Here is a 27,500-nt window from a genome sequence, read left to right on the forward strand (position 1 = left end):
TGTGCATTATTTTGATAGATGTTCTTAGCCTTTCCTTACTCTGGGAACAGACACAAAGAGTCCTAAATAAATACAATCCCAGATGCACATCACAATAAGAACAAAATGAAGATTTGGTGCATAATGCGAGACATGATGTTTGTGCTGACGGGGCACGATTTCTTTCTTGCCCTCGCTTCCATTAAGAACACTTGATTTACTGGATCTAATCAAAAATGATCAGCGACTATCGCCATCGATTTCTGCAGATAACTGATCTGCACCGATGGAAACGTCCATTGCATTGCGTGGCACAGACAGTGGGCATATGCCCCGTTCTATTGCTGAAGATTTACTCCTGCCACTTTATTAAAACATTTTACTTCTGATCGTTACATCAAAGTCAGCTAGATTGTGATGTTTCTGGTCCACTAATTCAAATAATTTATTTTCTTACCATGTTTGTGTGTGTTTGTGTAATTGTGTGTGTGTTTGTGTGTGTGTGTGCGCGGTTATGTTTGTGTGTGTATATGTGATTGTTTGTTTGTGTGTGTGTATGTGTGTGTGTGCATGTGTGTGTGTGCGTGTGTGTGTATGTGTGTGTGTGTGTGCGCGCGTGCGTGTGTGTGTGCATGTATGTGTGTGTGTGTGTGTGTGTGTGTGTGTGTGTGTGTGCATGTGTGGGGGTGTGTGGGTGTGTGTGTGTGTGTGCGTGCGTGTGTGTGTGTGTGTGTGTGTGTGTGTGTATGTGTGTGTGTGTGTATGTGTGCGTGTGTGTGTGTGTGTATATGTGTGTGTGTACGTGTGTGTGCGTGTGTGTGTGTGTATGTATGTGTGTGTGTGTGTATGTGTGTGTGTGTATATGTGTGCGTGTGTGTGTGTGTGTATATGTGTGTGTGTGTGTGTGTGTGCGTGTGTGTGTGTGTATGTGTGTGTGTGTGTATGTGTGTGTGTGTGTATATGTGTGCGTGTGTGTGTGTGTCCCGCTCAGGCCTGCACAGATCTGATCTCTCATCATAAACAGCTGACAGTGGGTCTTCCTCCTGAACCGAGGGAGAAGGTTATCACAATGTGAGTGTCTTCAGCTGATCCAGAACCTGTTTGAGAGGTTCCTTCATTACAAAATCTAGGAGCTTAAATAAACTTTAATAATCCTCCTCTGATTTGTAGTCCTCTTCCCCCTGAGGAGCTGATTAACTTGATCTATGAGGCCAGCGGACAGGACATCAGCATTGCGGTTCTCACGCAGGTTCTGCTCTTTTTAAGTCTCACAATAATGTCGCCATTCATTGACCCACAATTTAGGAAAGGTTTTTGTGTCTTCACAGGAGATCATGGTGTATCTGGCGATGTATGTGCGCTCTCAGCCGTCTCTGTTTGGAGACATGTTGCGTCTGCGCATTGGACTCATCATGCAGGTGATGGCCACTGAGCTGGCTCGCAGTCTGCACTGCTCAGGTAAAGCAATCAAAGCTTCATTTCTTCTGGTCCTTTCAACTGAATCTGACCAAATTCTTGCTACAGGTGAAGAAGCATCAGAGAGCCTGATGAGTCTCAGTCCATATGACATGAAGAATCTGTTACATCACATCCTGAGCGGGAAAGAGTTTGGTGTCGAGAGGAGCAGTGAGTATATGTCAATCAACATTCAGCCATTGTTATTTTTCTCTTCAATTTTTGCCTTTTCCAGGCCTCGTATTTTAACGAACTCCTCCTAGAGATTAAATCAGATCAACATCATATTTGGTCTGTCTAATCTTAAGGCCTTGGCGATGCTAAATTGTGAAGCTTTTGAGTTTTCTTTCAACGCCGTGTCCGTGGCGGCCTGACAAAGTTTGATGTTTCACCATGAAACAGGAAGTTGTTGTAACTCATACATACAATGTCCAATCCGCCCCAAACTTCACAAGTTTGATAATCGTCCCGGCCTGAACACTTCTATATGCCAATATTCAGTTATAGTCATAGCGCCACCTATTGGCAACAGGAAATGATATGTTTTACACTGTGATACACTTAACAACATTTAAGTGCAAAAAAATGCTAACAAAATTGTAGTGACATTCCCCTGCACAGCAGCCCCGTACAAATGATCTGTAAACTGAACAGTGTGAAATTACACCTTTACTCGGATCCAAACGAGGTTACAGCTACTGCTACAGCTACGTCTGTTCCTCAATAATGTTTCTGTGTGTTTTATTAAAGTGCGGCCGATTCAGTCTGCGGCCACCAGCCCCGCCATCTCCATCCATGAGCTCGGGCACACGGGCGCCACCAAGACAGAGCGCACAGGCATCAGAAAACTGAAGACTGAAATCAAGCAGGTGGAGGAAATATTATTTCTGAAGTGTTTTACATGTGCAATAAATTCTATTCAAGTTGATATGAACAGATTTCTGTTTACGTGACGTTTACATGATCTTGTTTTTTTTAGCTCGATGGCTCCAGACCCATAAGCGTGGGTTGAGTTTTAATATTTTGGTTTCCAGCATGCCGTGTTAATACTGTGGAGTTGCTTCTTTGTGCTTATACGGTTTAGAGGAGTAATATTCTTTATGTTTGCGCATATCATACACATAAATCATTTAGACTGTTTATTATTCTCTCTGTATGATGTCTTAACCACTGATGTTTGACTTGCAGAATAAATGCCGTTTCGAGACGTTTCCATTCTTATGTTCATCGTAAATGTTTATGTTCTGTTTTATTTTCGTAGATCTTTAGCAGCAGTCATTCCATCAGCAGTAATGTCACGTCCCCCCGTTCAACGGTAACTTACGATCAAACTAACAAACTCTTTCCACTAACCCGTTATCCTCAGGTTCATCAGTAGTGAGCGAGGCTGGGCGCTAACATTTTAAATCAGTCTAAAGACTTTATCAACAGCTTCTGTGGCATTCTCTGCATTACTACAGGAAAACATTCTGACTCGTCATGCAAAAATCATCAGTAATAACTAGGGGTTCATTAGTCCCAACACTAAAAGGACCATTTAGACTCTTTAAATCTTAAATAATACACATTTTTGTACTGAAGAATTCATATAAGTGCTCTAGCAATACGAGCCTCTTTAATTAGGTTGGCTTGAAAAAAGGAACATGCTAGCAAAATGTTACAATATGCTAGGAACATGCTAAAACATGTTAGCAATGCTTAGCTAAGTGTTAAAACATGCTAGAAAAATGCTAAAATATGCTAGGAACATGTTAAAACATGTTAGCAATGCCTAGCTAAGTGCTAAAACATGCTAACAACATGCTAGCAAAATGCTAAAACATGTTAACAATGCCTAGCTAAGTGCTAAAACATGATAACAACATCCTAGCAAAATGTGAAAACATGTTAACTAAGTGCTAAAAATGTTAGCAACATGTTACCAAATACTAACATGTTAAACATGATAGTAATGCCTAGCTACAGGCTAAAAGATGCTCTCAAAATGTTAGCAACATGCTAATAGATGTTAGCAATGCCTAGCTAAGTGCTAAAACATGCTAGCAACATGCTAAAAATGCTAGCAAAATGCTAGCAACATGTTAAAACATGATAGTAATGCCTAGCTAAGGGCGAAAATATTCTCTCAAAAGGTTAGCAACTTTCTAAAACATGTTAGCAATGCATAACTAAGGGCTAAAATATGCTAGCAAAATGTTAACAACATGTTAAAACATTAGCAATGCCTAGCTAAGGGCTAAAACATGCTAGCAATATGCTAAAAAATGCTAGCAACATGCTAAAACATGTTAGCAATGCCTAGCTAAGTGCTAAAAGATACGAGCAACATGCAAAAACATCTTAGCAAAATGCTAGCAACATTCTAATACATGTTAGCAATGCCTAGCTAAGGGCTAAAACATGCTAGCAATATGCTAAAAAATGCTAGCAACATGCTAAAACATGTTAGCAATGCCTAGCTAAGTGCTAAAAGATACTAGCAACATGCAAAAACATCCTAGCAAAATGCTAGCAACATGTTAGAAACATGCTATTAACATGATAGAAACATGCTAAAACATGCTAAAATATGCTAACAACACCTAGCAACAAGCAAAAATGCCTAGATAAATGCTAAAATATGCTAGGAAAGCCTAGCTTCATGCTAGTAACATCTGGCCAATCAAATTTTACTACATCTTTTACAAGATATGGACTTTTAAAATAGATTAAACTTTCAGAGAAGGCTTTTTCAAGCCAGCCTCATAGTTTGTCTATGAACTTTATCATCAAGTTGTAAGTGCATGACTGTAAACGCAAAGCCAATGATAGTGTCGAGTCACAGTTTAACCCAGAACATTCCTTTAATTGAACCTGGTTGCGTGAATTCAGTTCTTAAATTGAATATTTTAAGTAAATCTAGGGATGAATTTGAGTTGATTAGTCGAAATGGGAAAAATTTATTCAAAACTGATTACAAACATTTGTAATATGTGTCTCAAATCACAGTCAGTTTTGTCTTGTTGTTGCACTTGTGTTTATTTCACTCTTGAATCGCATGGGCTGATGTCACGACACCAAGAGTGTGTTTTCCCATTATTACTTCCTAACCTTAATGCATGTGTTTAAGCATCTTAAACCTGCTTATTTGTGCTTTCTCACCATACATGCACGTGTTTACATTTTAAACACTAATGGTGCAAATGTGTGTGTAGAGATGCAGCAGTCCCTCCACTCCCAGTGGAATCCTGTCTCCGACTGGTACAGGTGACTCCCACCTGCAGTGGGAGGAACGTCAGGGCCAATGGCTGAGACGACGCAGACTGGACGGGGCCATAAACAGGGTGCCCATGGGCTTCTACCAGAAAGTCTGGAAGATTCTCCAGAAATGTCACGGCCTCTCCATTGCCGGATACGTCTTGCCTTCCTCCACCACCCGTGAGGTGCATCAACAAACATACATGCACATTAAACACTAGTCTCAGCCTTGTACCGAGTCACGGAGCGAGTAATCAAACACACCTTAACTGGCATCTCTCTCTCTCATTTTAGTGAGTCGGTTCTTTTGGATGGTTCATGTTTAAGAACTAGTTCACAGAAATGATTTTTTTGAACTTCCAAATTTTTCTCCCCAATTTGGAACGCCCAATTCCCAATGTGCTCTAAGTCCTCGTGGTGGCGTAGGACGAATCTTAGTTTCCTCCACGTCTGAGACCGTCAATCCGCGCATCCGATCACGTGACTTGTTGAGAGCGTTACCATGGAGACGTAGCGCGTGTGGAGGCTTCACACTATTCTCCGCCGCATCCACTTTCTTTCTTCTGCAGAACACAAATGAAGATTTATAGAAGAATATTTCAGCTCTGTAGGTCCATACAATGCAAGTGAATGGTGACCAGAACTTTGAAGCTTCAAAAAGCACATAAAGGCAGCATACAAGTAACCATATGACTCCAGTGGTTTAATCCATGCCTTCAGAAGTGATATGATAGGTGTGGGTGAGAAACAGATCAATATTTAAGACCTTTTTTACTATAAATCTCCACTTTCACTTCCACATTCTTCTTTTGTTTTTGGCGATTCACATTCTTCGTGGATATCGCCACCTACTGGTAATTTATATTAAAAAAGGACTTAAATATTGATCTGTTTCTCACTCACACTTATCATATCACTTCTGAAGGCATGGATTAAACCACTGGAGACTTATGTTTACTTATATGCTGCCTTTATGTGCTTTTTGAAGCTTCAAAGTAAACAAAATAGTAGCTTGACTGTAGTTGAAAGAGTTCAGAGTAGCTTCCTGAACACCATACACAGTCTGTTTACTGGCCGTCTGTCTGAAACAAACGAATGAGTTTTTCCACGGTTTCATTGATTTAAGAGTATAAAAGCAAAAGTCTGGCTTTGTGAGACTAATGAAATAAAAACCCAGTTTTTGGAAGCTGACCACACTGTGTAAGATCATGAATTATAGTATGAAAGCTCTCGGAAGGGTCCATAATGCATGTGTGTGTGTAATTGTAGATGACAGAGGGAGAGATTAAGTTCGCAGTGCATGTGGAGTCTGTCCTGAATCACATCCCAGAGCCAGAATACAGACAGCTGCTGGTGGAGGCCATTATGGTGCTCACGCTTGTTGCCGACATGGAGATTTCCAGCATTGGTGGAATTATTCATATCGACCGAATCGTCCACATGGCCGATGATCTCTTTCAACAGGATCAGGTATCAATATGCTTCTTCTGGTTTTGCTGGTACTGTATGCTACTTGGTTAGGGTGGTTGATGTGCATGGATAAAATGAAAACGTATTCTTTATCTGTGTTATATTACATTACATTACATTATTTATAATATATTACATTACTGTTGCGGGGCGGAGTGGTTACGGCTTGGAGCGAGGCCGAGATGTGCACCTGAGGCGAATGATCTCGCCCAGCTGAAATGGTGGGTGTGGGATGAAGCTGCGACCAGAGCTGCAGTCGGAAGAGAGACACCGGGAGAGAGAGAATCTACGATGCTGTGTATGTGCGGAAAAGTTTTATGTCTGTGCTTTGTTTAATAAATGTCAAACGTTGGATGTGCACCCAGCTCCCGTCTCCCGCTTCCTTCTTACCCAGACAAGTAGAGATCCGTTTCACTGGTGCCAAAATCTGGGAAGGAGGAAGAGCACGTTGTCCTGGGTGTACTCGCCGCTGCCGTCAGCCCGGGGGTGGAGCAACCGTTGCTGGCCGTCGCTGTCCTCCAGGGGACGGAGGAACCGTTGCTGTCCTCCATGGGGTGGAGGAGTCATTGCTGGCCGTTGCTGTCCACCAGTGGACGGAGGAACCATTGCGGTCCTCCACGGGGCGGAGGAATCGTTGCGGTCCACCAGGGGGCAGAGGAACCATTGCTGTCCACCAGGGGGCGGAGGAACCATTGCTGGCCATTGCTGTCCACCAGGGGGCAGAGGAACCGTTGCTGTCCACCAGGGGCGGGAAGGGGCAGAGGAACTGCTGGCCTTGCTGTCCACCAGGGGGCGGAGGAACCGTTGCTGGCCATTGCTGTCCACCAGGGGGCAGAGGAACCGTTGCTGTCCACCAGGGGGAAGAGGAACCGTTGCTGTCCACCAGGGGGCAGAGGAACCGTTGCTGTCCACCAGGGGGCAGAGGAACCGTTGCTGTCCACCAGGGGGCGGAGGAACCGTTGCTGGCCTTTGCTGTCCACCAGGGGGCGGAGGAACCGTTGCTGTCCACCAGGGGGCGGAGGAACCGTTGCGGTCCACAAGGGGGCAGAGGAACCGTTGCTGGCCTTTGCTGTCCGCCAGTGGGTGGAGGAACCGTTGCTGTCCTCCACGGGGCGGAGGAACCGTTGCTGTCGTTGCTGTCCACCAGTGGACGGAGGAACCGTTGCTGTCCACCAGGGGGCTGAGGAACCGTTGCTGGCCATTGCTGTCCACCAGGGGGCAGAGGAACCGTTGCTGTCCACCAGGGGGAAGAGGAACCGTTGCTGTCCACCAGGGGGCGGAGGAACCGTTGCTGTCCACCAGGGGGCGGAGGAACCGTTGCTGTCTACCAGGGGGCGGAGGAACCGTTGCGGTCCACCAGGGGGCGGAGGAACCGTTGCTGGCCTTTGCTGTCCACCAGGGGGCGGAGGAACCGTTGCTGTCCACCAGGGGGCGGAGGAACCGTTGCTGTCCACCAGGGGGCGGAGGAACCGTTGCTGTCCACCAGGGGGCAGAGGAGACGTTACTGGCAGTTGCTGTCTGCCAGGGGGCAGTGTAGCGGCTGAGTACAGGGTGGACGGTGTGCCTGGGAGCCGAGGAGTGTTGTTTTGTCCCACTTTCTCTCTCTCTCTCTCTCTCTCTCTCGCTCTCTCCCAACTGCAGCTTTATCCCTCGCCTGGCCGTTGCTGTAATTACTAACAGCTGGGTGAGATCATTGGCCCCAGGTGTACATACCAGCCTCGCTCCACCCCGCCACAATTACATTACATTGTATTATATTATATTACATAATTATACGTTATATTACATTACATTACCCTTACAAGGAAACCCCTTCCTAAAATATAAAGGCAGCTGTATATTTTCATATATACTGTTATTTGTATTTACCATTTTTACTGTGCAAGCAAAATATTAAGCATGACATTATAAAGAAAACATTATTTCCCAAATGAAATACTGTAATTGGCTTTTATTTGTCATTTTATTTGTCTTAAAACAAAAAAGTAATTAGAATGTGTTGTGAAAAATAGGCGGAAAAATAACCAAAAAATACATTCATAAATAAATAAATTAAATTGTAGTTAAGAACTTCATACAAAGACACAGTTTATAACTATAAAATAGTTTCAAGCATTTAAGCATAAGAGTTAAACCCTTTTAAGATCTCGAGACACATGCATTCAGTTAAGTGTGACTTTATTTCAGAGATCTCACGGGGCCAACGAGTATTTCTTGGAGAAAGATCCTGCCACAGGAATCTGCAACTTCTTTTACGACAGCGCTCCGAGTGGCAGCTACGGAACAATGACTTATCTTTCCAAAGCTGTGGTCATGTATGTTCAAGACTTCCTGCCAAGCAGCAGCTGTCTAATGCAGTAACAACATTAGATCCCAGAGACTCGGCGACCTTCACGACTGATCTACGGCCAGTGTAATCTAACGGGGAAACCTCAGGTGACCTCTCTAGAAGGAAATAGACCACTGTACTCTTCTGTGTTTGATATAGATCATTCTAATTTAAGTATTGTGAAATGCAGATGACATTAGAAGATTCTGAAATACTTTTTTTTTAATTATTTATGTGATTTTAATAAATTTACTTTATTGGTTCACAATCTAATTATTTAATTTATTACTTTATGCACATTGAAATGCATTTTATTTTATTTTAATTCAATATATTTTTGGACTATATACAGTAACGGTGACAAAACGTATACCTGAAAGAACAAAATATTGCTTGGGATGTACAGACACTTACAGTGCATTAATGTTGTTGTTTTTAACGTTCTCTGAATCCTTAAAGTTCATTTGTTTTGTTTTTTTCTTAACATTGTCTTGTACCTTGTGGTTACATTCTAAAATGTATTGGTCATTTATTATTTAGCAAAGCAGCATACAGTATAAATCTCTCTGGCTCTGAGAATCATGAGGAAAATGTATTTATTCTTTGCATGCAAACATGGAGCATTCTAACTCATGGTCAAGTCAAGCGTGGATATTATATTTAAAGAATACCAGCATGTGATGTTGATGCAAATGTGCTGGAAAACATTTTACATTTAACCTGACAAACCATATTTGATTCTTTGATGGTTGAGAAAAAACATGTTGGTAATGACGTATTTTAGAAGTATGTTACTTAAAAGTGCTGTAAGCTATTTTAGCCATTCTCGAATTTCCATTGGATAAGCCACGCCCCTTTTTGTTCCAAAACATCGCCCTCTAAAGATACCAAATTAGTTTTATTGAGACACAAGCAGAAACGTTTGTCAAAAACAACAGCGGTGAAACAGCGCCCTCACCTGTCAACTGTTATGAACAACATGGCATAAAAATGGCATTAAGCCTCAATAATTCACCGCAACCTCAATACTATGAGAACCTGCATAATGATTGACAGGTCGAAAGCGTCAGAGACCGCAGACACATTTATTTATTTTTTTGGCATACCTTTCTATGAAAAAAATCACTTACAGCACCTTTAATGAAGACTCAAGAGAAAATCAGATTAATTAAATAATTTATTTAAGGAATTTGTGTTCGTGTTATGGTGCAGACTACAAAATTTGAAGAGCAAAAGGACACTTTCAAGGTGTTCCTCCATATTTACATTTCACTGTTTATTCCCATTATGTTCACAAAGAATTAGTACTTTAGAAAGGAAGTATTGTATTTTAACATTCATTAAGCATTTGTATTGACACAGACAAATAAAAAATTATCGAATTAATCAAAATGTTTCATGGCAGGTGTATTATGTCGTCATTAACAAAAAGGTGACCATTATTTAGTAGTTACTTGGTCTTCAAAACATTGGTCAATTTAGACAAGTACACAGAAAAAAGGTATGAATTTTTCATGACATCGTGTATTAATATGAAATTATTAGCATTTCTCCTTTTTTTGGAGCTTGGCAGACGTGGTCACTTTGAACTGTAGCTGTTTGGAACAGAGCTGCATGAAGATTCTTCAAAAGTATTATTATATATTAGGTCTGGGGAGGTTATTTCTAGTCATGATAGTGCAGCTCCTATGTACATGAATGGGGAAACACCGAAAGCTCTAAAACGGTCGGCCAAGATTACAATCAAAGAACATATTTCAAAGCAGTAGTCAAATTTGACAACACTAGTATTATAAAGTGTGCTTCTTTACCTCCAAAAAAAAAAAGTTGATTGACAGGCTATCTCTGTACCGTAAGGGTGATTGGCTCTTTTACCTGTAAGGCGGGACCTCCTTTCTACACACTTTTACCGTTGTGCGTTCCAATATCTCCCGTTAATTTGAATAGAAGTGGCTCATCTCTGCTAAATACTCTCTGGTTCCACTTTAAATATAATGGAATAAAGGTTAGAAAGGACATGGCCTTACTGTAGGAAACAATGACACCATTTCCATGTTGGGGTAAGATATTCCAATAAACCAATGTTAGCAACACAAGAATTATAGTAGTGTATGTTAACAGCTTTTTATTTATGTATGTCCTATTGCATGTATGCTCGTAATTTTTTATTTTTAAACACGTGTCAGATAAGTCATTATCATAAGTCACAGTCAGCTGAATCAGATCAACTAAACTGAGATTCGCGTTTAAATACCATAGAAGAAACTGGCGTGTTACGACAGTAAGTCATCGTTTGCGGATACCATACAAACGAATGGGAGAGCCGTAAACTGACAACTACCTGTCGCTGAATCGTCCGTTTAATTTCTTATAAAACAGCAATTTTATCGAAGTAAGCTCCACAGATAATTAATTCCAGAAGTATTGTTTTGTGTAAAACATGTTGACGATTAATGGACAGGTGGTCAATTAATTAAGTGATTAGCAGTTTCCTCACAAAATCAGTTTATTTAGCACACTGATGCATCTCGTCCATAGACATCCGTTCAAAAAGAACGAGCTCTTGTCTCCTCGCAAGTGCAATTGATTCTAACTTTGGAGGTTCATCCTTCAGACGGGCTCTGGCGGAATCTTTTATTGATTTTGGCGCCCTCTTGAGTTGAACATCAGCTTCCGGTTGGTGACAGGTCGCGCGGGAGAACGTGTTTCTGAGGTAAATTAAGTGTGTTTTCGGCTCGAATCAATCCATATCAAACTCTGTTTAAAGGCGATGGACGTGTCAAAAGAAACGGACTACAGGCACTTCGAGAAAAAGTAAGAAATCGGCCTTCAATTTAGCATTAAACGGGGTACATATGCTTATGGTTCACGAGAGTATCATGTAAACAAATGACAAGTATTTTACTAAGTGTTTTGGTTGGAACATGCTCAAACGTGAAAATGATAAGGTTTATTAAGTTATTTGGGGATTGGGATTTTTATTATGAGATGAAGACCGTCTCCGTTTATAAAGTAACTGTCTACTTGAGCTGTGCCCGAAATCGCCCCTACCCACTACATGGTGCACTCTTTCGCCCCTACCCACTACATAGTGCACTCTTTCGCCCCTACCCCCTACATGGTGCGCTCTTTCGCCCCTACCCCCTACATGGTGCGCTCTTTCGCCCCTACCCCCTACATGGTGCGCCCTTTCGCCCCTACATGGTGCGCCCTTTCGCCCCTACCCCCTACATGGTGCGCCCTTTCGCCCCTACCCCCTACATGGTGCGCCCTTTCGCCCCTACCCCCTACATGGTGCGCCCTTTCGCCCCTACCCCCTACATGGTGCGCCCTTTCGCCCCTACCCCCTACATGGTCGCCCTTTAGCCCCTACCCCCTACATGGTGCGCCCTTTCGCCCCTACCCCCTACATGGTGCGCCCTTTCGCCCCTACCCCCTACATGGTGCGCTCTTTCGCCCCTACCCACTTTCGCCCCATCCACTACGTAGTGCAGTATCTCACCCCATTCACTATATAGTGCTCTATTTCATCCCTACCCACTACATTTCGTCGCTCCATCCACAACATAGAGCACTATTTCGCCCCCTATCCACTGTATAGTTCACTATTTCGCCCCCATCCACTGTATAGTTCACTATTTCGCCCCTATCCACTGTATAGTTCACTATTTCGCCCCCCCATCCACTGTATAGTGCACTATTTCGCCCCATCCCCCTATAGTGCTCTATTTCGTCCCTACCCACTACATTTCGTCGCTCCATCCACAACATAGAGCACTATTTCGCCCCCTATCCACTGTAAAGTTCACTATTTCGCCCCCTATCCACTGTATAGTGCACTATTTCGCCCCCTATCCACTGTATAGTGCACTATTTCGCCCCCTATCCACTGTATAGTACACTATTTGGGGTGTCAGCCATTTTTTAGTAGTGTCTGAATTAATTCCCTACATCTAATTTGTTCACTCATTCTTACCCACAATGCAATCCGTTTTAGATTAGTGTTTGATAAAGCTTTACTTGATTAAAATAATAAAAGATAGAGAGGCGAACAACAAATACATTTTAAAATGTACTCCATTTATATTTATACAGAATTTTGCCATTAAGCTGAAGAAATCTTTATTTACTAAATAATTCACTGAGGTGATATTATTTTAACTCCTGAGACTGCACACATACAGGTTTGGTCGAATGAGACGCTACCCAGCTTGTATTGGAGATTAAAGATATTAAAGTATAACAAATGAATACAATAATATACATTTGATCAAATGTGTTTACTCTTTATATCAACATGTATATAAACAATGACAAACAGAATGAAGATTTATTATATTAATATATTATTTAAATGATTATTTTAAAGTTAATATGCAACATTGTTTCTGCTCTGACGCGGTGTATACGTCAGTGTCTGAATTCACTCATTTCGTTCACGCACTGCTGAGATATCTATATAGCCAATCACTATATAGGAAATAGTGAATGCGTGAATGATTTCGGACACCGCTCCTGTAAACACTGGACGCTTCGTGATGCGTCAAAAAGCAAATAGATCCCATTGTAATCAATTACACTGGAAGCGGACCGTAAACGGATGTTGCGTTCCATTTTACACTGCATATTAAAAGTTTAGAACGGTCGCTTCGTTTAATATTATAAAGACAATTTAATTTAGTAGCTTTTATATTGTTATTGTATTAGAGCCAAAATAAATGATCATTATTATCTGCACCGTTATATATCGCCTATCCTTTTTATTATCTGTAGGGATTCACCGTATTTATCGGTCATTTTACAACCATTGATAGACCGCTTGTGTAAAGCATTGGTTTATATACTAATGGTTTATTAATAATTATGTAAATTTAATTAGTTGTATTAAATTTTTATGTTGTAGAAATAAATACCAACCAAAATAAATGGAATTCGAAAAAGCATGTTGTGTGTAATAATTCATAATATAAATTAGTAATATCATTATTTGTTGAGCTTTATTGTTTCGAACTGCAATAAAAAAATTTTTTTTTAAAAAGTGGAATCGCAGAAATATTTTAGAAGTGCTATGTAAAACAATGTCACCACATAAATCGTCATGTTATTCTTGTTATGAACACGTTTTATTTATTTGAAATTTTATGGGACCCTCTCACGGCCCCCTGGGGAACCTCAGACCCCAGTTTACAAACTACTCCCCTGGTTTTAATGGTTGACATAATTGTATAAGCTTTAGGCGACGAGATATTCAGAAAACACATACATACACATATTAAAAAACATCAGTTTCTAGGCATCGCAAGTTAGTTATTGACTTCTTTCCACATGTGATTATGTGTTAGTCACAGATGACTGTTTTTCAGGGAATGCTACCACTACCTCAGTAACGTTCCTCAAAGCCAAGAGTCAGGACGCTGCGGTGAGGTAGAGATAATCACTTTAAGTCAGGAGCTGTTGCCTAGAAGTGGTCATTTCTTATGTATAATTGTACATGATGTTTGTGTTTTTCCGTGTGGTCTAAACAATCTAAACGTTTGTTCATGACAGGTGAATATCTTGGTTGTCAGTGAGGTCACCACCAAATCTGTCTCTATGAAACTGCGACGAGCCTCCGTGCAGAGGGGTCGATGTCAACAGCGAGACGATGTGAAGTTCTCCAGGGCAGGAGAGAGCAGAAGGGTTCCAATGCGAGGAACCCTTAAGAAGAACGCTGCTTCCACCTGCTCTGAGATCAGCACTGTGCTGTTGAACGACACCGAGTCTAGCCAATCAGATGACGAGTGTATCGACCTCACTGTTGTCGGCAGTAGAAAAGCAGACCAAGGGCCTTTGATTTGCGATCTGACAAAACGGCCATTGAGGAAGAGTAGAGAAGGTGAGAGGCAGCCTTCAGAGTTTGTTGAACCTAAAGAAAACTCTGATGCAACGGTTCAGAAGATCTCCCTGGCTCCAGGTGCGATGGCTGAAGACACTCTTGGGAAACTCAGATTGGCGTCTAACACCTCTAGAAGCCCTGCTGCTTCTCATGGAGGAAGCATTGAAGAATGTGGTTCTGCATTGGATAATTCCAGTACTGATTGGTTTGTGGAGTCCGGTCCCAGCTCTCCCCACATCGCTGTTAATACTGTAAAATACTGCAGAGAGTGCGAGAGTCTTTTCGCCAGGATGAGAAGACAGCCGCCACCTAAAACGAAAAGCCGTGACAAGAGTGATTATCTTGAATAGCCTGTCAAGAGAAATGAGAGAATTCTGTCATCATTTACTCATCCTTGTGTTGTCTCAAACTCGTGTGACTTTGTCTAATGCAGAACTCAAATGAAGATGTTTTGATGGAGAGATGATGTGTTTATCCATACAATACAAGTCAATGGGATCCAAAAAGCACATAAAGGCAGCATAAAAGTAATCCATACGACTCCAGTGGTTTTATCCATGTCTTCTGAAGCGATACGGTCAGTTTTGGGTGAGAAACAGACCAAAATATAAATATAAGTCTCCTTGATGCAATCGTTAATTGAAACTCGATTACACTTCCTCACGCTTGACGCACAGCACTGTACACACTTCAGAAGATATGTCTTTTTTGGTGCATGAAAGTGTTTAGACCCCATTGACTTAATGGATATAAGTGCCTCATATCTCAATCAAAATATCTTCAATTGACCCTTTGCTAAGCTCCGCCCCCCTATCGCTCTGACAAGCTCTGCAGAAGTCCCCATAGGAATGAATGGGAGATTACCGTGAATGGCGCTGTTTTTGGCAAATATTCTCATGAACGGAATGGATAATATTATTACGTGGGCTGGAATGAAGAGTGACATAGTAAGAAATATTTATCTGATGTTTTTTGTAGCAGAAATTGTTTCATAGTAATTTGAATGAAAACTGCAGACTGTGGATCAGAATTGAGGTTATTACAGTCACTTGAAAAGAGAAAAGTGTCATTTAGTAGCGATTACAAACCTCATAACATTAGTGTAAGTTAAAAGAACTGCTTATAACTATATGGTGCGGTTACTCTCCTCAATCTGGGTAGCAAACATAGACTGTAAAAAAAGATGGGCGACGCCCCTTCGCTCTTTTCCATTGGTGAGAACTGAAGCCGCCAGTGTCCCGATATGGCGCTGACATCTTGGGACTTGAGTCTGCGCAGTTGCGATTTTGGGACCAGACCTGCGCAGTAGTGAGCAGGAAGTAAAGCCGCAAAATCAAGGCCCCGCCCTCACTGTCGCCGAATCAATCGCAAGCACACGCCCCTGCACTTTTGACTTATGACGGTGTGAAATAATTAATTATAGAAATTTAGATATTAAATTTAAAGCTCCAATCTCCTCAGTCCTCCGAAGATCCCGAAAAAAAGTCAGTTGGTGCTTCGGTGACTACTTCACTCAGAGAACCTGTCAATCACAGCTGTCAATCATGATGTCACAGCAGCGTTTTTATAGCATCAAAAAACAAACTTATTTTGAAAACAAACACTTGAAATGACATCAACGTGATAGAAACGACAGTAAATGACAGAAACTATCTTTGGAAAAAAGATATGTGAAGTGTAATTTAATTGTTTAGTTGGTCTCACGTCCCGTTGAATAACATGGGGAGGCGGGGCTTATGACCTATACTAGGACCAGCCACCGGGGGGCGATCGAGACGTTTTGGCTTCACTTTTGAGGGCTTGTGCGGCACACTTGGTAGCAAAGGACAAGTCTCAGTTGCCTCTGCTTTTGAGACCGTCACGCCCTGGATTCGAACTCACGACTCCAGGTGTGATAGTCACTTAACACAATTTTTTTTTATCACCTTTACTAAGACCTGAAACAACACCTAAATTAATTATTGTTAATTTATTAGCTTTCGTTTACCTTGGAGCAAATGTAGGGTGTCCTTACTAACGTCATGTTCAAACGGGAATGGGGAATGTCACACTTTAATCCATAGCATGCTCTTCTCAATATTTATATAAAGATTTAAAAGGAAAAAACACGACATGGATGTTCTCTAGGTACCTCGTGTCACTATTACAAATGACCCAGCAACAATGTTTTTAACAATTTGTGGATCATTTCGATAAAATCCCTCAGAAATACTGTACATTACACCCACAGGCTCTCATTGTAAAAGGCAAGCGCTTGTCAGAGAAATGGCGGCGGGGCAACAGTTGCTAAGACAGGATTGGTCAGAGATGCTTTTAAGGTGGGGCCTAGCGAAGGGTCAATTGTGTTCTGCAGAAGAATGTAAGTCATTGTTTACTAACCCTTATGTCGTCTCTACGGCTGTCACTGTTATGAAGTATGAATGACGATTAATTATCAAACAAATAATTGTGATTATGACGATGAATATCTGTTATAAGGTTCATGTGTGCTTTATACATCTTAAGAAGTCATTTTTACATATTTGACTGAAAAGATATAAAACATAATAACAGGAATATATGATTTCCTTTTAAGTCTTTAAAAACGTATAAATGACATGAAAAATTATGTTTAAATATCAAAATATTTCTAAATACTTAAAATGTGTCTCTTTTTGATTAACTTTTAGTTTTGTTCAATTTTACATTTACACTAGTTTTTGGAACTCATATTTTATATATTTTTTTAAAACAATTGTTTTATATATTATATTTAGTGTTCTCAGTCGATACATTTTTAATCGCATAATGTTTTGTAGTTCATCGCAGGTTTTGAAAGTGCTGAAATTTTACACTGACTCCGTCACTACTACTTTTCCTGTTAAAATGCATTTATCCATTTTAAGAAAGGATTCAAAACAAAATGTAACAATATAATGCTTTATTACATCTTTTCCGAACAAAGCCCTCCACAGTTTAAAGATAGAAATGCACTAAAATTTCACCAATCCAAGAATATTAAACATTTCCCAAATTCTAAGTGGGTGTTTGACTAACTGAAACTGGTTTCCTATTCATTGCAATGGTCATTAAATCTCTTAAACTCTCATCCTCCACAATATTAATCTGCCTGTAAACTTTGACTAGCCATTTTCATACAGCAATCGTGAAGCTGCGTTCATGATTTGAACGTCACTTTGAACTCCACATGAAAAGCGCTTGCAGACAAAAACGTCTCAATCTGTGTTTTGGTGATCGTTAAGACTCGGCGTGTTTCTGTGGTAATTAAAGAAAGTCATATGAGTTTCAGACAGCATAAGGGTGAGTAAATGATGACATTTTTGGGTGAACTACTCCTTTGATATATGTTTTATGCATTTCAGTCCGTTCACGTCAGTTTTCTAGTATTGTGATCTTTTGATTTGGTCATTTGCACGGTATAATTCATTCTTCACATAAAGCATCTTGTAATCTGACTGTGTTGCATAAAATGCTCTTTTTGTATTAGATCCGGCATCTTTATCGTGTGATATGTGGGTCCTTCTCAAGAAGTGGCACCCTCACAAACATCGTCATAAGGAGAGGGGGTATGTCCTGCTAAATAAAATGATTGGTATTAATATCACATGGTATATCAAGATATTTTAACATCTATAAGATTCAACAAGTTGGAACTACATGACTAATTATGATCCTAAGATGCACAGCGTTTGTCAGTGTTGAATTGTCTTAATGTTGACCTTCAGAATACTGTGGAGAAGCCTGTCTCGGATCAGGAAGCTGGCGTCACAATGCTCCGATTCAGTAGCGATCAACAGAACTCCAGCAGTCTGTTCAAGACCTCATGTGTTTCAGCAGAGGTGAGTCCATGTGGCATTTACTTATCAAGACGAAATAAGAATCAGCTTCATGCTTACTCTAAGACTGGCACAAATCCAAACAACAACATCCTGTCAAGTTGTATTTCACTGTTAGTACCAGCAGGTGGTAGCTTAGTGTTTTTAAAGGATGGTTCATTTTTAAACTTCATTACTATGATTAATAATTTGGAGGATGAGGGTGTAAGAGATTTAATGTGCAGTGCAATGAATACTCAACCTATGAGGAATTGTTCTTTCAAGTGGTTCAACCTTTTCAAATTTCAGCAGTTTAAATATCTGAGATTAATTACAAATTACTTTGAAAGCATCCAATTAATGGTGATTTAAATATTTAAATCGACTGTTAGCAATAATGTATGTATGTTAAATTAATATATATATATATATTATATATTACATATTACACATGCATAAATAAAGTGGCAAGAAAAAGTATGTGAACCCCTTGGAATAAGCTGGTTTTCTGCATTAATTGGACATAAAATATGATCTCATCGTCATCAAAGTCACAAGTATAGACGAACACAATGTGCTTAATCTAACAACACACACACAATTATAATCTTTCATGTCTTTATTGAACACATCCCATTAAACATTCACAGTGCTGTGGAAAAATGAACCCTTTTTACCCATTGTATAACTGGTTGTTCCTCCTTTGGCATCAATAACCTCAACCAAACATATCCGGTAGCTGCGGATTAGACCTGCACAACGTTCAGAAGAACTTTTGGATCATTCTTCCTTACAGAACTGCTTCAGATCAGCCATATTCTTGGGATGTCTGGTGTGAACGGCTCTCTTGAGGTCTTTCCACAGCATCTCTATTGGGTTAAGATCTGGGCTCTGATTTGGACACTCCAAAAGGTGATTTTCTTATTTGAAGCCATTCTGTAGTTGGTTTACTTCGATGTTTAGGGTCGTTGTCCTGCTGCATCACTCAACTTCTACTGTTCCTCCCAAACAATTCAACCTAAGTTTCATTATTCCACAAAACATTTGCCCAGAAGTGTTGTGGAGAGTCAAGGTGGTCTTTGGTCAACTTCAGGTATGCTGCAATGATTTTGTTGGAAGGCAGCAGCTTCCTTCATGGTGTCTCGTCATGGACACTAGGGATGTGCAGAATGACTAATTTCACTGACATTTAAAATTAACATTTTGGAGTCAACTAGCCTAAAAAGAAAAAAACATTTTTAGTCAAGTGACCCATTTAAAATACTTCTAGGATTGAAAAATACAGGCCTGTGAGAAATGTACAATAAAATAAATGTATTGTTCTAAACATGACTTGCACACAGAATAAAAGGGTTTAACCCATAGATGCAGGTGGTCCCATTGTTTCAAATAGTTTTGAGCAGCAGGGAAAAAAAATATTTGTATACCTAGCCTAAAATAGTCATTTTCAAGCCTACTTACTCAAAAAGCATACATTTTTGATTCACAAAATTAACATGTCAGCATGGTCCAGTGAAAGATGACTCACCTGGGGCGATTATTCTGCGCTTGGAAAAAGCCAGCTTGATGGAAAAATAACTTAAGCATGCACCGATTTAAAGACTCAAATGTGAAAACATCCATAGCGACTTTTGGAAGCCAACGTTTTGGAAATCGTTCTCACACCACCATCAAAGTGATTTCCATAGCTACTCTGCTGGTCTTGCAAGAAGACATTTTTCTGCATGCGCCACCAGTGAGAGAGGGAAGAAGCACGCACACTGTGAAATAAAACTTTGTATACAACTGCGCCAGTCCTATAAATGTTGACCAACTAGTAATTCCATTGTCGTCTAGCAGCATCAGAACCGTTCTCGCACATCCCTAATGAACACCATGCCTGTTTAATGATTTCCGTACAGTAGACTCATGAACAGATGTTCAGCAGTTCCAATGATTCCTTCAAGTCTTTATCTGTCACTCTAGGGTTCTGTTTTACCTCATTGATCATTCTGCGGTGTGTCCTTTGAGTCATCTTGACTAGACAGCCACTTCTAGTGAGAGTACCTATAGTACTAAATCATTTCCATTTATAGACAGTTTGTCTAACTGTGGACAGATGAATATCTAACGGCCACTTCTAGTGAGAGTACATATAGTACTAAATCATTTCGATTTATAGACAGTTTGTCTAACTGTGGACAGATGAATATATAACGGCCACTTCTAGTGAGAGTACATATAGTACTAAATCATTTCGATTTATAGACAGTTTGTCTCACTGTGGACAGATGAATATCTAACGGCCACTTCTAGTGAGAGTACCTATAGTACTAAATCATCTCCATTTATAGACAGTTTGTCTCACTGTGGACAGATGAATATCTAACGGCCACTTCTAGTGAGAGTACATATAGTACTAAATCATCTCCATTTATAGACAGTTTGTCTCACTGTGGACAGATGAATATCTAACGGACACTTCTAGTGAGAGTACCTATAGTACTAAATCATCTCCATTTATAGAGAGTTTGTCTCACTGTGGACAGATGAATATCTAACGGCCACTTCTAGTGAGAGTACCTATAGTACTAAATCATCTCCATTTATAGACAGTTTGTCTAACTGTGGACAGATGAATATCTAACGGACACTTCTAGTGAGAGTACCTATAGTACTAAATCATCTCCATTTATAGAGAGTTTGTCTCACTGTGGACAGATGAATATCTAACGGCCACTTCTTGGGGGGGGGGTGTTCACTTACTTTTTCCAACTTACATGTTGGATGTGTCCAATAAAGACACTATTATAATTGTTTGTGTTGTTATAAGCACATTGTGTTTATTTATTCTTGTGATTTTGATGAAAATGACATTTTAAGAGCAATTAATGCAGAAAACCAGCTAAATCCAAAGGGTTCACATACGTTTTCTTGCCACGGTGTATATCTCCTCACCTCCTTTGGATCAGTGTACTTCAGAATTAGTTTAGTTCTTTTACTACAGTATGTCATTTGGTCAAAAGGCAAGTAACTATAAATTATGGTCACACAACGTAATGATATTCAGTGTAAAACCCTCCAAAGTAAGTATAATAAGTGTGTTTATTTTTGTGTGCTTGTGTTAAGGAATTTGCGTCGTTGCAAGTATTTGATCTCGATTGAGCCAGAATTGTCCTTGAGCATAACAAAGTCACATCATCGTAAGAGACCACGATATGTGGCCTGGCCGCCCATCGGTGGGCAACAACGAAGGAAAAGGAAGCCTTCCATGAACAACACATTAACCCAGGAGCCACCCAAACATGGCATCAGTGTGGCACACAAAGACAAACTACTCCTGCATGATGACATTTCAAGTTTAAATCCAGCTTCCAAGCAGCACTTCAACAAACAGAAAGGGAACAATGTCCGCGGCAAGCATGAAGTGTCTGGTGCCATGGAGGGAACGCGGCGGGCGCTGAAGTTTGATGAGACGCTAGAAGCTGCTGAACAGAGGCAGGTTGGTGAAAGCCAGAATGCTTCCCGGACCAAGGACTTGGATGGGCAGCAGGAAGAGTTGTCTGAAGAGTCTGATGGCTTCAGGACGCCGACGGATCCGTTCAGTGTGAAGCCGATGGTTACAAGAGCGAGCCAAAAGAGAGAGATGCCCTCTGCTGATACCAGGACTACCGTACAGAGGCCAAACTTCAGATCCATGTTAGCCACACTGGTGAAGAATCAGAACCAGATTATTCACGAATCCTGTCAATAGGTCTTCAGGGACGGGATTGTTCATTTTTTCTTGAAGCCTACAAGTGACTGTTAGTCGTTTTATTTAAGAGACTTGTTTACTTTCTATCTGTTAATTGTTTACCTGAAGAGATCTGTTTTCTGCTAATATTTATTACTGTGCCCTTTATTTGTGTTCTGCAATTGCATTTGCGTCAGAAAATAAATCTTGCATTGACTGATCAGTTTGTGTGTGCTGGTTACTTGACGTTGGCATGAACTGCAGTTGCAGAAATGACCACAGAGCGGCACTGATTCCAAACAACCTTAAAAATCTGCACTGGCACACACAACGCATTACTTGCACCATTTACCTGAGACCACCTCACATACCAGTCCGGTAGCCTAAATTAAAGCAGAAGGTATGGGATCATCTTGATAGCTGATATATAGGGTTGAGATAATGATATTAAAATGACAGTATTTGTCTTTTTAACCCTATTGTGTTCAGGTCATTTCTGACCCGGGTGCGGTCGATAATAATATTTAACGCTACATCATTTTTAGTACGAGAAACTAACTTAGGGACTTTGTCAAGACTATCAAAATACACATAATATATATTTTTGTTTTTCAGATTTTTTTAATAAAGTTGTTGAGATATAATCATTAAAAACAAAACGTTGATGCATCTTTTGTGGGTCAATTTTGACCCGGGCATTAATTGTGGCTTTACACGTGATGATATGTAGATTTCTTTGTCTATGAATTATTTTCTTATAAACACTTCACTTACATTTAGCCTCTCTCATACTCTCTAACTGGGACTACACACACACACACACACACACACACACATTTACTAATTCTCTCTCACACACACATTCACTCAGTCTCTCTCTCTCGCACACACACACATTCACTCAAGTCTCTCTCTCTCGCTCACACACACACATTTACTAATTCTCTCTCACACACACATTCACTCAGTCTCTCTCTCGCTCACACTCATTCACTCAGTCTCGCTCACACACACACATTCACTCAGTCTCGCTCACACACATTCACTCAGTCTCTCTCTCTCACACACACTCATTCACTCAGTCTCGCTCACACACTCACTCAGTCTCTCTCTCTCGCTCACACACACATTCACTCAGTCTCGCTCACACACTCACTCAGTCTCTCTCTCTCGCTCACACACACATTCACTCAGTCTCGCACACACACACACATTCACTCAGTCTCGCACACACACACACACATTCACTCAGTCTCGCTCACACACACACACACACACACATTCACTCAGTCTCGCTCACACACACACATTCACTCAGTCTCGCTCACACACACACATTCACTCAGTCTCTCTCGCTCACACACACACATTCACTCAGTCTCGCTCACACACACACATTCACTCAGTCTCTCTCGCTCACACACACACATTCACTCAGTCTCGCTCACACACACTCATTCACTCAGTCTCGCTCACACACTCACTCAGTCTCTCTCTCTCGCTCACACTCACACATTCACTCAGTCTCTCTCACACACACACATTCACTCAGTCTCGCTCACACACACACATTCACTCAGTCTCGCTCACACACACACATTCACTCAGTCTCTCTCGCTCACACACACATTCACTCAGTCTCTCTCGCTCACACTACACATTCACTCAGTCTCTCTCGCTCACACACACTCATTCACTCAGTCTCGCTCACACACACTCATTCACTCAGTCTCTCTCGCTCACACACACATTCACTCAGTCTCTCTCGCTCACACACACACATTCACTCAGTCTCTCTCGCTCACACACACATTCACTCAGTCTCTCGCTCACACACACACATTCACTCAGTCTCTCTCGCTCACACACACACATTCACTCAGTCTCTCTCGCTCACACACACACATTCACTCAGTCTCTCTCGCTCACACACACATTCACTCAGTCTCTCTCGCTCACACACACACATTCACTCAGTCTCTCTCGCTCACACACACATTCACTCAGTCTCTCGCTCACACACACACATTCACTCAGTCTCCTCGCTCACACACACACATTCACTCAGTCTCTCGCTCCACACACACATTCACTCAGTCTCTCGCTCACACACACATTCACTCAGTCTCTCTGCTCACACTCACACATTCACTCAGTCTCTCTCGCTCACACTCACACATTCACTCAGTCTCTCCACACACACTCATTCACTCAGTCTCTCAGCCACACACTCATTCACTCAGTCTCTCTCGCTCACACACACATTCACTCAGTCTCTCGCCACACACTCATTCACTCTCTCGCTCACACACACTCATTCACTCAGTCTCTCGCCACACACACACATTCACTCAGTCTCTCTCGCTCACACACACTCATTCACTCAGCTCACCATTCACTGCTCTCGCTACACACTCATTCACTCAGTCTCTCGCTCACACACTCACTCAGTCTCTCTCTCGCTCACACACACACATTCACTCAGTCTCGCTCACACACACACATTCACTCAGTCTCTGCTCACACTCACACATTCACTCAGTCTCGCTCACACACACACATTCACTCAGTCTCTCACCACACACATTCACTCAGTCTCGCTACACACACACATTCACTCAGTCTCTCGCTCACACACACACATTCACTCAGTCTCTCGCTCACACACACACATTCACTCAGTCTCTCACACTCATTCATCAGTCTCACACACACACATTCACTCAGTCTCTCTGGCTCACACACACTCATTCACTCAGTCTCACTCACACACTCACTCATTCACTCAGTCTCGCTCCACACTCACACATTCACTCAGTCTCGCTCACACACACACATTCACTCAGTCTCTCTCACACACACTCACTCAGTCTCACACTCACACATTCACTCAGTCTCGCTCACACTCACACATTCACTCAGTCTCGCTCACACACACACATTCACTCAGTCTCTCTCGCTCACACTCACACATTCACTCAGTCTCTCTCGCTCACACTCACACATTCACTCAGTCTCTCTCTCTCACACACACTCATTCACTCAGTCTCTCGCTCACACTCACACATTCACTCAGTCTCTCGCTCACACACACACATTCACTCAGTCTCTCGCTCACACACACATTCACTCAGCTCTGCTCACACTCACACATTCACTCAGTCTCGCTCACACACACACATTCACTCAGTCTCTCTCACTCACACTCACACATTCACTCAGTCTCTCTCGCTCACACACACTCATTCACTCAGTCTCGCTCACACACTCACTCAGTCTCACACACTCATTCACTCAGTCTCGCTCACACACACATTCACTCAGTCTCTCACTCACTCATCAGTCTCGCACACACACACATTCACTCAGTCTCGCTCACACACCACTCACTCAGTCTCCTCACACTCACATTCACTCAGTCTCTCACACACACATTCACTCAGTCTCGCCACACCCATTCACTCAGTCTCGCTCACACTCACACATTCACTCAGTCTCTCTCGCTCACACACACTCATTCACTCAGTCTCGCTCACACACTCACTCAGTCTCTCTCTCTCGCTCACACACACACATTCACTCAGTCTCGCTCACACACACACATTCACTCAGTCTCTCTCGCTCACACTCACACATTCACTCAGTCTCGCTCACACACACACATTCACTCAGTCTCGCTCACACACACTCATTCACTCAGTCTCGCTCACACACATTCACTCAGTCACTCACGCTCCACACACACTCATTCACTCAGTCTCGCTCACACACACTCATTCACTCAGTCTCGCTCACACACACTCATTCACTCAGTCTCTCTCCACACACTCATTCACTCAGTCTCTCTCGCTCACACACACACATTCACTCAGTCTCTCTCGCTCACACTCACACATTCACTCAGTCTCTCTCGCTCACACACACATTCACTCAGTCTCGCTCACACACATTCACTCAGTCTCGCTCACACACATTCACTCAGTCTCGCTCACACACATTCACTCAGTCTCGCTCACACACACATTCACTCAGTCTCGCTCACACACATCATTCACTCAGTCTCTCTCGCTCACACACACATTCACTCAGTCTCGCTCACACACATTCACTCAGTCTCGCTCACACACATTCACTCAGTCTCGCTCACACTCACACATTCACTCAGTCTCTCTCGCTCACACTCACTCATTCACTCAGTCTCGCTCACACACATTCACTCAGTCTCGCTCACACACACACACACATTCACTCAGTCTCTCTCTCACACACACTCATTCACTCAGTCTCTCTCTCACACTCACACATTCACTCAGTCTCTCTCTCGCTCACACACACTCATTCACTCAGTCTCGCTCACACACTCACTCAGTCTCTCTCGCTCACACACACACATTCACTCAGTCTCGCTCACACACACATTCACTCAGTCTCTCAGCTCACACACACATTCACTCAGTCTCGCTCACACTCACACATTCACTCAGTCTCTCGCTCACACTCACACATTCACTCAGTCTCGCTCACACACACTCATTCACTCAGTCTCTCGCTCACACACACACATTCACTCAGTCTCTCTCGCTCACACTCACACATTCACTCAGTCTCTCTCTCTCGCTCACACACACTCATTCACTCAGTCTCGCTCACACACTCACTCAGTCTCTCTCTCTCGCTCACACACACACATTCACTCAGTCTCGCTCACACACACACATTCACTCAGTCTCTCTCGCTCGCACTCACACATTCACTCAGTCTCGCTCACACTCACACATTCACTCAGTCTCTCGCTCACACTCACACATTCACTCAGTCTCGCTCACACACACACATTCACTCAGTCTCTCGCTCACACTCACACATTCACTCAGTCTCGCTCACACACACTCATTCACTCAGTCTCGCTCACACACACTCATTCACTCAGTCTCTCGCTCACACACACTCATTCACTCAGTCTCTCGCTCACACTCACACATTCACTCAGTCTCTCGCTCACACACACACATTCACTCAGTCTCGCTCACACTCACACATTCACTCAGTCTCGCTCACACACACACATTCACTCAGTCTCGCTCACACACACACATTCACTCAGTCTCGCTCACACTCACACATTCACTCAGTCTCGCTCACACTCACACATTCACTCAGTCTCGCTCACACACACATTCACTCAGTCTCGCTCACACTCACACATTCACTCAGTCTCGCTCACACACATTCACTCAGTCTCGCTCACACTCACACATTCACTCAGTCTCGCTCACACTCACACATTCACTCAGTCTCGCTCGCTCACACTCACTCATTCACTCAGTCTCGCTCACACACACATTCACTCAGTCTCGCTCACACACACACATTCACTCAGTCTCTCTCTCACACACACTCATTCACTCAGTCTCGCTCACACTCACACATTCACTCAGTCTCGCTCACACACACACATTCACTCAGTCTCGCTCACACTCACACATTCACTCAGTCTCGCTCACACACACACATTCACTCAGTCTCTCTCGCTCACACTCACACATTCACTCAGTCTCTCTCTCACACTCACATTCACTCAGTCTCGCTCACACTCACATTCACTCAGTCTCGCTCACACACATTCAC

The 27,500-nt window shown here is 42.1% G+C and overlaps 2 protein-coding genes across 5 annotated transcripts in view; both read left to right on the top strand.

The window, feature by feature from the left end:
- Positions 1–9,837, top strand: part of phka2 (phosphorylase kinase, alpha 2 (liver)) — a 37,900-nt gene extending 28,063 nt beyond the window's left edge. For 2 of the 4 annotated variants that reach the window (XM_052101609.1, XM_052101610.1), the window contains exons 23-31: positions 971–1,050; positions 1,150–1,228; positions 1,308–1,437; positions 1,504–1,605; positions 2,185–2,303; positions 2,696–2,749; positions 4,629–4,856; positions 5,941–6,141; positions 8,329–9,837. In XM_052101609.1, coding sequence (XP_051957569.1) covers positions 971–1,050; positions 1,150–1,228; positions 1,308–1,437; positions 1,504–1,605; positions 2,185–2,303; positions 2,696–2,749; positions 4,629–4,856; positions 5,941–6,141; positions 8,329–8,502 — 1,167 coding nt within the window. In that variant the 3' untranslated portion in view covers positions 8,503–9,837. Of the gene's footprint in view, positions 1–970; positions 1,051–1,149; positions 1,229–1,307; positions 1,438–1,503; positions 1,606–2,184; positions 2,304–2,413; positions 2,438–2,695; positions 2,750–4,628; positions 4,857–5,940; positions 6,142–8,328 lie in introns of all 4 variants that reach the window. The other 2 variants (XM_052101611.1, XM_052101612.1) reach the window with 2 other exon arrangements.
- Positions 9,838–11,146: 1,309 nt separating this feature from the next.
- On the top strand, positions 11,147–23,477 carry si:ch211-227n13.3 (uncharacterized). Its single transcript, XM_052101627.1, has 5 exons — positions 11,147–11,183; positions 14,018–14,678; positions 17,833–17,911; positions 18,071–18,184; positions 21,269–23,477. The coding sequence occupies exons 2-5, from the start codon at positions 14,063–14,065 to the stop codon at positions 21,891–21,893; spliced, it is 1,434 nt and encodes a 477-aa protein (XP_051957587.1). The 5' UTR covers positions 11,147–11,183; positions 14,018–14,062; the 3' UTR covers positions 21,894–23,477.
- Positions 23,478–27,500: the final 4,023 nt, after the last annotated feature.

The sequence above is a fragment of the Xyrauchen texanus genome, chromosome 32 (genome assembly GCF_025860055.1).
Source record: "Xyrauchen texanus isolate HMW12.3.18 chromosome 32, RBS_HiC_50CHRs, whole genome shotgun sequence".
Lineage (NCBI taxonomy): Eukaryota > Metazoa > Chordata > Actinopteri > Cypriniformes > Catostomidae > Xyrauchen > Xyrauchen texanus.

Bases quoted from the DNA above. Each gene is read 5' to 3' on its own strand.
- si:ch211-227n13.3 (XM_052101627.1), top strand. From the start codon at position 14,063: ATGAAACTGCGACGAGCCTCCGTGCAGAGGGGTCGATGTCAACAGCGA. The intron at 14,679-17,832 runs GTGATTATCTTG...TTTTTGTATTAG, and splicing joins AACGAAAAGCCGTGACAAGA to ATCCGGCATCTTTATCGTGT. The intron at 18,185-21,268 runs GTGAGTCCATGT...GCTTGTGTTAAG, and splicing joins CCTCATGTGTTTCAGCAGAG to GAATTTGCGTCGTTGCAAGT.